Below are 13,730 nucleotides of genomic sequence, written 5' to 3'. Positions count from 1 at the left end.
CCCCCTCTCTCTCTCTCTCTCTCTCTCTCTCTATCGTCTCTCTCTCTCTCTCTCTCTCTCTCTCTCTCTCTCTCTCTCTCTCTCTCTCTCTCTCTCTCTCTCTCTCTCTCTCTCTCTCTCTCTCTCTCTCTCTCTCTCTCTCTCTGTGGCCAACAGGTGGCAACCTAAAGATAACTCCTCCCATGTCAACGATGGTATCGTCACCCTATGACGCCCTATTTAGGGACCCCCTCCCCAGCCTGTGCCCTCCCCCTCTCCCCCCCCTCCCTCCCATCCCTCTCCCCCTTCTCCCCACCGTCCGTTCCACCCTTTCAGCTGTCTCTGAAACTAGCACTATGACACCAGACCCCCCCCAACCCATATGACCCCCCCCTCCCCCAGCCCCAACCGCCCGGCCCACTTCAACACACACACACACCCCCTCCCGCCGCGGTCCACCAGTGGCGTGGTCGTACCCTCTTTCTGTTTTTTTTCGGGGTATGGTTAAAGGCGAGGCCCCGCACTGCGACCCGCTCTTCTCTCCACGGGAGCACCAGCAGAAGACGCCGACGCCGCCCGCTCTCCACAACAACCCCCTCTTCGGCCCCGGGAGTCCCAGTCTGTGCTCCTGTGTGCGGGCCTTTCCGGAAGCTATCTTTAGCCCCGACCTGCTGCCTCTCCGCCCGACCGACCACCACCACCACCCCCGCCCCCCTCCCCCCCTCGACACCACGACCCACCCTCGGCCGGCTTGCTTCGAATCCCCCCTTCCCACACCTTTCCCACCCTTGCCTCCGAGGCTCCGACCCCGAGGGGAGCGGCCTCAGTCCGAAAGAGCAAGGAAGCGGCGCCGCGATGAGGTGGAGCTGGCTGCTGACCGTGGGGGTGGTGGTGCTCTCGCTGGGGCCACCGCCCTGGGCGAGATGGGCCTGGAGGTGCTCCGAGTACGACGGGCACGACCGCGTGCACCACCTGAGCGCCAAGAACTACAAGTCTGTGATGAAGCGCTACGACGTGATAGGTGCTGTACTACCACCGCAACGTGGACGGCAGCCGCACCGCCGCCAAGCAGCTGCAGATCGAGGAGCTGGCCCCTGGAGGTGGGTGCACGGCCGCGCCCTGCATGGATTAAGCCTGAGTTATGGTTGCACGTCGACGCGACACAAAGGGGGGTTATGGAGCCCGTCGAGGCGACGCGGTAACAGGGGCTGTGATTGGTCCGCTGACGTGAACCCGGCAAAGAACCAAAGCAGGTTCACGATTGTGTCAAGGCGATTGCGTCAAGGCGACCGCGTCGAGGGCGACTGCGTTGTCATTGCGTTGCGTCAATGTCCAACCATAGCTCTACCTTTGCACAGCACCCCTGGTAATGGCCGCCTCCGTGGTAGAGGTTTGGCTCTCCCCCGACAGACCCATGCCAAACAACCCTAGTTGACCACCTCCGGTCGGGGGTTTGGCAGGTGGCAGAGGTGTCAGGTAGAGTGTTTGGCACCGGGGTTGGGAGGTCAGAGTCGAGCCGGTGGAGGTTGTTTTTGTTGGAGGGTGGAGGGACGGTTGGGGAGGGGTGTGAAGGAGAAGTTATGATGAGGAGCTGGAACGGAGCAGTGACGATAGATTGTGCTAAAAAAATTGTTTGTTTGGTTCCGGTTTCCGACCGACCCTGTCAATTTATGTGCGACCCAAATTATTTTATGAGCTTTAAAAATAAAAAAAAACTATAATCACGTTTTGGTACAGCACCTCTTCATTCTGTACAAGGATGAGCGAATTTTCTCGTTTTTAAATGAAAACAACCTACCTATCATTCGCTGCCGCTGGAAAAATAAAATAAAAAAATAAAATAAATTCCCTACCTACCCATGACCTCAACTGACAACCAACAGGAACCAAACTTTTTTTTTTTTAGGCCTTGGCATCAGGTCGGAGGAAGAGGATGCAGGGCTGGCTATTTTGGTGGCTTATCTGTGAGGGATTGATCTTGTCTTGGGGAATTCCGGAGGAGTGATGCGCACTAGGCTGGGACAAAGTCATCATTCTTATCAAGAAGTGAGAGTGAAAGTGTTTGCCGTTAAATAACAGACGAGCACTTTGAAGCTGGTGTCCTTATTAAAGAGAGAGAGATGCTGCAAACCTTAGAGCTCACTAATATATCTTCCACACATAACTTCCATTCCATTGTAATTATGTTTGCCTTCATTCTTGGACAGCTCCATTTTCTCTTACCACAGTGATGACATTAACCACATCAAATGTTTTGAAAATACCTGGCAGGGACGCTGGAACATTGCTCAACATCTCTACAGAACAAACCTATTCCTGTTCTACTCCCAGGGATTCCACCTAGCTACATTCTAAGTGCATTCCGTCCCACTCTCTCTTCAATCTCTAATGGCAAGATAAGAAAGTCGAAATAACGGCTGGAATTCTAGTTTGTGTGGATGAGTGTAAGGCAGTGGTCGGCAACCCTAGGCACGCATGCCACCACTGGCACGTGGCAGCATAATCATTGGCTCACACAAATATTAATATCATTAAAAGATCTCACAGCACAATACGGCAGCATAATTATTGCTACCGATTATTTTTTGCTCTTTTGGGCATTCCTCCCAGTGCAAATATGATCCAATGAGTTACTGAAAGCTGCATTCTGAAGTGGGATCAATTGAGAAGAAAATATTAAGAATATTGTCGCAAGTGCCTGTATGCATCGCCTTCACATGGTTTTGCAAAGCTGTACATGTCTTAAAGATATTGATGTGGATGGTTCCAACATTCTATCTATTCTTGTTTTTTACATTTCTCACAGTGCAAATATGTTTTTCAATGAGTTTCTGAAAGTGGTGTTTTAAGATGGGACATATGTAATTATGCGGAAAATATAACAACAAAAGGGGTTCCTGTTCAACGCAGGAGAAGGAAAGTGTAGGATGGAGGGGGTAGGCTGGGTGTGGTGACCTTCAGAGTCAGGAATAGTTGGAGGGTCACTTGATCTGAGCAAGGCCCTGGTACCCAGAAATGTCCTGCTGCTTACATCATTTACACTGCTAGCCGGGGCAATATCTGGACAGAAAGGCCATTTGTGCAGTATTCAGCAAGCCATTAATAACCTTCGATATCAGTACAATGGATGACCACAATGAGTTTAAAACCTTCAGGTGTTCATTAAAAAGTCTTAGAATCGGTTTAGAATGTTCCGTGCTTTTTAAAACCTAATTAGAATTCGAACCCAATTAGAATAACATAATTGTCTAAACTGAATTACAATTACTACTTCAGTGTCCTTCAAACAAAGTAAAAATGTTCAACTTCAATGCCTGAGCCGAATCAGAACCCGAATTTGAGCTTTAATGTATTTTAACTGAACTAGAAAATGAATGGGTTCCAAGCTTGATCAGAGCTTTAAGTCTCCAACCCCGAATTCAACCATGAGCAGCCCTCCCCCAGAGACATGATCAGCCCTGGGGTGTTCTAGATAGGGGCGGGGTATCAAAACAGCACCGTAAGCATAGCGGTTTCCCCTTACAACCGCTTGGTGTGGCTGTCGCTGGCCGGCACAGAGTCACCTCTGGAAATAGACCAAGACCTCTCTGTGCCTGCTGAGCAAGGCACAGGGAGGGATTCAGGGCCCTTTCTGGTCCTTACTGCAGCATCTATAGATACCCATGAAGACATACGACACACACACACACACACACACACACACACACACACACACACACACACACACACACACACACACACACACACACACACACACACACACACACACACACACACACACACACACACACACACACACACACACATGCAGATATAGATACCTTCACCCGTAGAGAAACATAGATATAGATACACACTAGACATATGGATGTACCATGAACACGCATACAGATATAGATACCTTCACCCGTAGAGAAACATAGATATAGATACACACTAGACATATGGATGTAGCATGAACACGCATACAGATAAAGATGTGTACACATATAGAGAACAGACACATATATAGAACATACACAAATAAAGAAAAGACACACATAGACAACAAACACACATAGAGAACACACACACACACACAGACATAGAGACCAGACACACAAAGTGAACAGACAGACACACATAGAGAAAAGACACACATATAGAATACACACACATAGAGAACAAACACACATAGAGAACACACACACAAAGTCATACATGCAAACAAAGGCTGGCTGGCTAAACCTTTTGGCCAATCAGAATTGAGTTCTTGGGAGAGCGCAGCTCAAAATAGCGAGTCATTTCCTGTCATGTAGCGGGATTTGTGAATTATTAAAGGATCAAAGGAATTGAAACGTAATTGTTTTTGTCGCAACCAAAGATTGTTTGTGTGGTCTTGTCAACAATGTGTATGTTTGTGTGTGTGTGTGGACGTGCATGTGCATGTGTATGTGTGTCTGTGTGTGTTTGTGTGTATGGGTGTCTTCGTGGTTGTTTGTGTGTGTTTGTGCTTATACGTGTGCGTGTGTGTGCCCTATCTGTGTGCGTGTGTGTGGGTGAGTGTGTCTGAGGCTAACCAATCTGATTCGAATTGAAAATGGAACACTAGCTAATTGCGGTGAGTTTATAACCCTCATATGCATACACACATACTGTACACACAGGCTCACACCCACGCTAACACGCACATACACACAAAAACACACACACACTCAGCACAATCTTCCACTCACAGCAGATTGGAAGTGACTGCAGAATATATCTAAAATTTGACCTTTGACCCTTCAACAGAGTCATCTTCGGTTTGGCGGGGGGGGGGGGGGTTTCTCTGTCTGAGAATACTATGTGCTGTGTGGCTGAAAACCATGTCAGGGCCCATGAGCCTGGACAGCCATTGGCTCCCTGATACACTTGTGGCGGGTGGCCTGTCTCTGATTGGCTCGCCAGGAATTTTGGTTGTTTGAGACCCACTGATAGTGTTTCACATTGCACATTTTCTCAATTGTTGATGTATAAATATACTCTATTTATGGGATTGTGTGTATCCCCCAGTGTGTGTGTCATTTGTGTGTGTGTGTCGGACGGTGAGATAATGTAAATGTGCGGGAGTGTGAGAGAGTAAGAGAAGACTGAACGAGAGAGACGGAAAGACTGAGAGACTCAGAGGAATGGAAAAGTGTGTTTGAGGTTAAAACAAGAAATTGAATTCAGTTCACCAGACCTGAACGGGACGCTCTGTCCTCCTACAAGCTGGCAGTAGGCTGAGACTGAGACTCCAGCTAACCGTAACCCTACCTCTTACTGTTTATTCTCCCTGGCCTATCACTCTGTAAAGGGGGAACATCATGATCACATCACTAATCCGTAATATTAACGTGCTCGTTAATAAACCACGTTTCTAAATCTTAAAGATGTTCACGTTATCATCCCCTCTTCTTTATCTCGCTCTGTCAAATCCAACCTTATTGAGTGTATGATAAATTCAATGTTCTTCACACAGTACACAAAATGTGCACACCAACAACCACATTTTTTAATATAAATATTACATTCAATTGGGATAAATGACAAACAGTGATTCGCCCTTCTTTCTCAAGGCAACCCTTGGCAACAGCAAATATTTGAGAACCCAAAAATGAAGGAAGGAGAGATGCGTCAGGAGATTAGATGTCCCTCATCCTGTCATCTCATTTTGAACTCTGACCTTTTGGTCATACTGGAAACATGCTGTGCCCATAAATCAAACACCCAACCCCCAGCTCTCCTTACGGTGTTTGTTTCCTTCCCTTCCCACTTAAACACTCTTAGCATGTGTGCAAGGAATGCTACATTAGCCTCCATGCTGTACCGGGGCCTAAACTGGTAGTGCTCCAGACGCCTCCTTCCTAAATCTCTCTCGTAAGCTTCTGTACGTTTGCACATATGCTAGGAGTCAGTTAGCCATCAGCTCGGTGGGTTAGTGAAGATAAGCAAAGACTAGCAACACCTGTTAGCAAACTACTGATAAGGAAAAGGTTCGGAATAAAGTTTAAAGATCACCATCTTTGAATGTCAACATAAGAGTTAAGCGAAATGCAGTTCACCAGTTAATTCATTGCAATGAACACATCTCATTTTTGTAGATTAAGGGATATGAAAATCAAATGTTGCTACGTAGCTCACACTTGACCCAAGCTCTCATCTCTAATATGTAAAAGATTTTATCTTTAAGAGTCACTTGCATTCTCCAGTTATTATTCCGATCTCTCTCTCTTCAGTCCCCATGGAGAGAGAGGGGGGGAGAGCGGGAAAGGTCAATACGTCGCCGTGGTAACCGCTAACCAACACGTTCTCAACTTCCATTGGTGGAGAAGAGCAGGGATCTTTTTGGAGAGAGAGAGAGAGAGAGAGAGAGAGAGAGAGAGAGAGAGAGAGAGAGAGAGAGAGAGAGAGAGAGAGAGAGAGAGAGAGAGAAGAGAGAGAGAGAGAGAGAAAGAGAAAGAGAAAGAGAGAGAGAGAGAGAGAGAGAGAGAGAGAGAGAGAGAGAAGAGAAAGAGAAAGAGAAAGAGAAAGAGAAAGAGAGAGAGAGAGAGAGAGAGAGAGAGAGAGAGAGAGACAGTCTTGCCAAAACTAATTTATTCCTGAAAAGGTTTTTTGAACAAAGCTCTGAATATTGATGTGCGCTATGTGCTGAAGGTTGATGACAAAGTAATGATTGATGAATTGTCATCATTTCTATATTAATACAATTCTAACTGACAGTAATAAATATAAATATATTGATTGCTTCAAGATATTTGTAATTATTGGATGACATAAGAAATAAAATCCTTCCTCGTTTGCATCTAGGAAATTAGCTTACATTTTTAGAGAGCTAATCCTATCTGTTTTTGAGGCAATGCTTGCATCGACAAAAGGGTTTACGACAGCTTAGACGTTAAATGATCTTACAAAGCTTTTAAATTGACCGAATCACACATGCCAGCAAAGTAATTTCCAGTGATTTCCAACCAATTTCTTTTTCTTTTTAAACATACATAAATGTACACGATGCAAAGTTGCTGACCTGCTGTAACGTGTAGACCTACAAAAGGTAGAAGGCTGGGCAGGAACATGTTTACGTGTTACTTGGCAACAGTCCAGTCCCAGTAAGGTTGTGGCACTATATGTGTGGACGGAACCAGATAAATTATCCAATCAAACAACCAATTATAATGTATTATTAGTAATTAGTGTAAACACTTGCGGAACTGTTACAAAAAAGCAATATCCATGCAAGGTCGTGCTAATTAATTAACAGCTTGTGGCCTCGTACCTACGACCCAATCAAAGCCGAGCTGACTTGCAATATAACAGAACAACCTCTCCTTTGATATTGCCCAAGTTTAGACACAGAGATGTTCGTTTGTGAAGAGCCAAAATGGAGACTGAGCCAAAATGGTCTGATACTCTTAAATCTCTCTTCGCTTGGGATATATGTGTTTTGTAATTAACTCTTTACCTATCTGTTTGTGATTTGGAAGTATCTAAACCGGCAGTCCCCAAAGTGTAACTCTAACTCTCAAATGGTAATTTCTATCAGATTGAACCATATTTCACAGAGCTCAAACCTTTCATCTGAAACATATCCTCTTGATAGGCATAAGAAAATATTTGTCATTATCTTTTATCGGATGTGATGACAGTACATCAAGCATATTGCGCAGCGTCTCCCATGCAGCCTTTTGTCGTTCAACCAAATCTCTACTATGCAGTTCGCTCCAACACAACGTTCTTCCTCGACCCCTGAGGGCAGTGGATCCCTCCCCTGCTAAGGAGGACATTTGCCCCTGGAAATGAACACCATCTATTGCAGCGCTTTTTTGTTTATTTCATCACCAAACTGTCTGAAGACGTGAAGAAGTGTTGGGGGGCATTCAGCCAGAGGAAAGAACTTGCGTTTGGCATCCGGGAAATAAGTCCCTGTCCGCCTTGGGCTGCAAAGCATGAGGAGAGCCTGATGGATCCAATCTTGTGTTCTGTTTATAAGGCGCTAGGTCTGTTCTTACAGCTCTCGCCCTCCGAGCCACGGACGTGTGCTCCAACACGGCCCATCAGTCTGTCAGCGGCCAATAGGAACGGAGGTCCGCCTGTGCCACGGCTAAATTTATCTCCTCCGACAAACCACCACGTCCTGATACTGGCCTGCTTGTATTAAAGATTGACCTCTGATATCTACAGCTGGAGGTGGGAGTTGAGCTGGTAACTCAGTGTACCCATGTAGAGAGGGGGAGGGATTGAAGACAATTCTGGATGTGCAGGCACGAGTTCAGCAACGGCAGGGGGGACATGGGGGTAAAGGGTGGCGCGATGGTGCCGTGTCTGCGTCTCCGTCCCCCTCGAGAAGGTTCCACTGTTTTTGATTAGAAAACATCTCCCTATTGACAACTACACATTACAGGGCACACACACTCCTATTTTACCAACAGGTGTGAGTTGATTAGACATTATAAGCAATATTAATGTGTGATGACGCAAGTGGTGATATCCACCCAGGTGTGTTATAGATTGATGGGGACCAACGGGGATTTACTAACCCTAACAGAGTCCCATCCCTGGGGATCAGTACCTGCTGGGAGGCAGGACTTCATTTATTGACCAATGGTGGATAGACCCATTTGCGAAATCACAAATGGACTGATTTGCTTGTGATGAGTAATCAACCACACACCTGGTGATAAAATATTATCATTTGAAAAAGTTATTGAGGCCTTTTTGACGTGAGTGTCATGGACCCTAACCAAATAATAACCATCATGCTAAACAGATCAGCTCTAAAGCTAGCTACCAACAAAATGCTCACCACAGCCCTAGCACTACCCCCGCTCATGATGCTATCCTTATTGCTAACCACGGCTACATCGCTATAGTGTCTGTATACCCGCAGCGGATGTGGCTAAGTTGGGAAACTTTGTTTATTAATCTTCACCTTTAGTGGCAAGTGGCACCTTTAGGCATTTTGAATGTGGGAGACCGAAGTCTGCCAAAGTGCGTTATGAACACGAAGGGACAGTTCGGGTCTGTTTTCTTGTGTTTGGCACAAAACGGGGGTATGTCAAAGTGACTCAACCACAGATGGTATCAAAACACTTGTGTCCCCGATGCTTGCTTGATCGCCAGCTTGAGTGCCAGTAGGGCGTCTATAAGACACTAATTCAAACGGTCAAACTTCCAAAACATTCTCTATAATCTTCCCTATCTTGCATACTTTGTTTAGCAACCTTCAGATCTTGAAGAGCTTTTGAAACTAGCCTGAGGCAGTAATTGAGAATATAATTATTTGGGTAACCTAGCTTTTCATCCTGTATCTGGGGGAGAAAACAGTGTACTGGTTAGGGTGTTTGACCCTAAGCTGAACTGCTCCTTAATGACATGTATTTACAAAAATAATCACTATGGGTCGGAGCGTGCTCCAACTGCTGCAGAAAGATGACGGATTATTAGCGCAGCCTACTGTTCTAATAGCCGCCACTTACAGGGCCCGAGTCAGAACGTTTTGATATGTAACAGGCTGACTTTCAGGGTCCGAAAGGGTAACCACAACCATGATTCATTTAACAGGCTAGGCTAGAGAGATAAAAGTAGAGAGAGAGAGAGAGAGAGAGAGAGAGAGAGAGAGAGAGAGAGAGAGAGAGAGAGAGAGAGAGAGAGAGAGAGAGAGAGTGAGAGATGGAGATGGAGATGGAGATGGAGATGGAAGGGGAGAGGATGGGAGAGGATGTGAGAGGATGTGAGAGGATGTGAGAGGGCGAGAGAGGGAAGGTAAAAAGAGATGGAAGGAGAGAGAGCACGCAGGACAAATGTAAGGAGAGAGAGACATGGATAGGAGGGAGAGAAATAGGAGAGACGGTTGGAAGCGGAGAGGTGATGGGGGAGAGAGACAGGAGAGATTGACGGATAGAAATGAGGGATGGGTGAGATAATGATAAGGAGACAGGCAGAGAGAGAGAGAGACAGTTACTATATTGCCTGCCCTTTGACATTTTTAGCATCTACTGTAATCACAAACCGTACACAGTTGCCATGGGAACCAATGTTCTTCTACCATAAGAATTGTTTTTATTTGATCAAGTTGCTTGGAATGCAAGCTGTCCCAAAAATCATGACATCATTGATACTCTGTCTGTCCAATTGGGTTGGGGGGGGGGCAGTCACTGAACTCATAATACATTTGATTATAGACCGTTGAGTTCTGCTGACTAACCGAATGACCGGAATAACGTTGTGTCCTGCCGTTTGGACACACACTTAACCATTTGTACATTCCCCCCCTTTATGGAAAAATGCCAGATTAATATTTTATTTCAAAGTATTTTTAAGGAGGTTAAGGGGTTCAAGGGGGTTATGCCATTTTTCTCAACGATGATATCCCAAAGCGAGGCTGATAATGGAACCAAACCTTCCGGATAGGAGCCGAAACACCTCGCCACGCTACCTGCACACATCCAGCTGAGTCCCACTGACTCTATGCAGTCTTCATCCCGATGCCATGACAATGTGACAATGACCTATGACCTTCCCTTACAGTTGTCCATCACCCAGGCATCCCTTATCTTTAAGGTATGTGCGGTTCTGTCGTATGTCTCGCTAACGCTGTGGGCTGCCTAGGGTTCTGATGGCTCCAACCCCCCCCCTCCCCCCCCCTCCCGTTGTAAGTCCTCCAGTGGTTTGAACCCTCCCAGCACGGCCACAGGACCAGAAGAACCACGCCCAAACGGGCCGGTCCCTTCCGAGGACCGCGCTGCGTTTTGGGTGTTGTTAACTTTAAGGCAGCGGCTTTGGCTGCGGTGCTGTCCCTTGTGTTTACTGTGTGTGCTGTGGCAGGGTGGGACCACTGGGGAGGACTTCGGGACCCCTAACCCCCGTGGGCGCCGTTAAGATACCATAACATCAATACGGTATTGATGGCAGAGGGGAGACGTCGGTTCAGATCGAGTACAGGGTAACTTCTGAGGACGCGAGGATAGTTTGCATAGGGAAAGTGAGCAAGACCTGTGTGTGTGTATGTATTTGTGTAGGTGTGTTGTGTGTGTGTGTGTGTGTGTGTGTGTGTGTGTGTGTGTGTGTGTGTGTGTGTGTGTGTATATGAGTGTGTGTGCAGTGGCGTAGTTTAGTTGTGCTAGGCCTCGGGGCAAGATCGTGCTGGGCCCCCCCCCGACGCACACACACACGCACGCACGCATGCATCCACTCCCCCATAGGGCCTAAGCCAACAGCCGCCACAACGAGAACGCAAAATCATCATCAGAACCATGGACAGAGACTTAGCATCCCTAGATCACACGTCAAAATCACGGAAACATTATTAGGACCACGTACACTGTATTTGCAACACACTGCCTACTATCAAAAACAAAACATGAATACTCCATTCAGCTGACCACACAACTACATTGGCAACTACAAAATGGCCAATGGTAACATACTCCTACATGGCACAGCGGCCATAACCAATAATAAAATAACAACTGCTCTTACCCGTTCAGAAGTTAACTCTGCGTGCCTTCTGTTCAGCAAACTTGTTAGAGGTGAAATCCAATTTCCTTGCTCTTTCATTCTCGATTGAGAGTATGGCCAATACACTCAATCGCTACTGTGCCATGGCGCTCCTTAGAGAAGTCTTTATCAATTTGAGCTTGGAAAATGACCGCTCTGCCGTGGCTACTGTCACTGGTATGGTGAGGTACAGGAAAAACGCTGTGCAAACATTTCGAATTGCGCGCCAGGTCTTTCTTCTCTTTACGTTTTTTAGTACCACTTTTTAGCTTGCAAAACATTGCAATGGTATGGCTTAGCTTTTAACAATATGTTAGAGTTGGAGATACTAGCTCTGTTCGAAGTCGTTTGCTAATACACTCACTCACTATTCCCTATATAGTGTTCATGATATAGTGCACTATATAGGGAACGAACAAACGAGGATTCGGACACTACGCTGTACATTTTTAAATGTCATGTGCGTCAGTAAATGCGCCGGGTATTTGTGTGACGCAGACAGATGGGCCCACATCATGTAAACAATCCGGGCACTCACGAGGAAAGCTGGAGGTTGGATTGATGTTGAATGTTACATTTCCTTGTTCAAGTTTTTTTTAATTAATTTTGAATGTTACATTTTCTATGTTAGATTCCAAATAAATTGTTGACGTTTCTAAACGAAGACAGAGACTCCATCATTAAATGTATTCGTTTTCGCGATTAATCAGCTTCTTCTCCTTCGGAAAAACACGACCGCATTGCATTGTGGTATACGGGAGTATCATGTAGGGACGTTGTATGTACACTCAAAACATCACAGTGATTGGTCGAACAGATTTCCCAGCAGGCCCCATTCTTTTGTAAATGTTGAAACTAAAAGAAAATAAATTAAATAGCCTTAGTGCGATTGTATATACTTTTTTATTCCTGGCCAAAATATCACTACTGTAACCAAATTACATACATTAAGGCAGAGGAAGATAAAATATATAAGCCACCCTGACTGTGTGGCGGGGCCCACGCGGCCGGGCCCCCCCGGACCCCCAGGGCCCCGCCCCGGAAGCCCCGGCCCAAGCTACGCCCCCTGTGTAGGTGTGTATGTGTGTTTATGCGTGTGTGTGTGTGTGTGTGTGTGTGTGTGTGTGTGTGTGTGTGTGTGTGTGTGTGTGTGTGTGTGTGTGTGTGTGTGTGTGTGTGTGTGTGTGTGTGTGTGTGTGTGTGTGTGTGTGTGTGTGTGTGTGTCCACATGTCTGTGCTTAGAAGCTTGAGTAGATTTTAAGTTTGCTAACTCTGGGAGCGCCCGTCTTCACTTTCGCACAACACCTGTCGCTGCGTCTCTCTCACTGGACGTTGCCGGCTCGAGTTAAGCCCCTCTAGTGCTCCTCCTCCCACATTGGCTATGAGAGCTGTCAATCATCAGCTCTGGTTTCACATTGGTTATGTATCATGTCAATCATGGGCTTGGGTTTCACTCCGATTTAGAAAGTGCAAGGCAGCAGTCCAAGGGCTTTCGCTTTTAAGGCCTTGGATTTGAGCCGGAATGCCAGGGGTTAGGGTGAATATGAGACATATCTATCCACATTCAGTTCAGGATAGATATGTGGTTTGGGTACAAAGAGAGGACTTGATTTCATCAGTGTCCAAGTCAAGACTGGTTTATTCGCAGCCTTTTACCGAGTTGCAGTCTCTGAAGAACTAGACGAGACACATGAATCCGAAGCACTCAATTCTCATTGCAATTATAAGACGGTCAGTATAATAATAACCCAGTGCTGGAGTACTGGAGTACCTTATTATTCCTAAATATTTTTTTATTTTACAAAAGGAGTCACAAATTAAAGGGAAGGATTTTTTTAAAAAAAAGTAGGAAATGGAGAATAAAAAAGAAGTAAAATAGATAAACATATAAAATATAAATGAAATATTCAGATCTACATACAAAATCTACGCATGCAAATACATATATGAAACAACAAAATGGCTAAAAAATGATTAAAAAAAACACTATCACAATGTATTAACATGATCTACACCTTACTCTTCTTACCCGGCCTGTTATCAGTGTTACTCACTCCATGCCCCCTCGCTCCCTCCAGCTCGCCGCCCAGGTTCTGGAAGACCTGAAGGATGAGGACATTGGTTTTGCACTGTTGGATGCTAAGAAGGAGAAGTCCGTGGCCAAGTCGCTTGGTAAGCCTGACTGTTTGAAGACGACACCTTGTTTCGTCTCTCGATTGAAAAAATATATATCATTTGTTTATATACTATCAATA

The 13,730-nt window shown here is 45.8% G+C and overlaps 1 protein-coding gene across 1 annotated transcript in view; it reads left to right on the top strand.

The window, feature by feature from the left end:
* The first annotated feature begins 834 nt into the window (after positions 1 to 834).
* Positions 835 to 13,730, top strand: part of LOC132475894 (calsequestrin-1-like) — a 16,860-nt gene continuing 3,964 nt past the window's right edge. Inside the window, 4 exon segments of the mRNA XM_060077273.1 lie at positions 835 to 999; positions 1,001 to 1,066; positions 10,495 to 10,539; positions 13,554 to 13,647. Coding sequence (XP_059933256.1) covers positions 835 to 999; positions 1,001 to 1,066; positions 10,495 to 10,539; positions 13,554 to 13,647 — 370 coding nt within the window.

The sequence above is a fragment of the Gadus macrocephalus genome, chromosome 17 (genome assembly GCF_031168955.1).
Source record: "Gadus macrocephalus chromosome 17, ASM3116895v1".
Taxonomy (NCBI): Eukaryota; Metazoa; Chordata; class Actinopteri; order Gadiformes; family Gadidae; genus Gadus; species Gadus macrocephalus.
The sequence above is the reverse complement of the archived record's forward strand: the minus strand, read 5'-3'. Positions and strand labels throughout refer to the sequence as shown.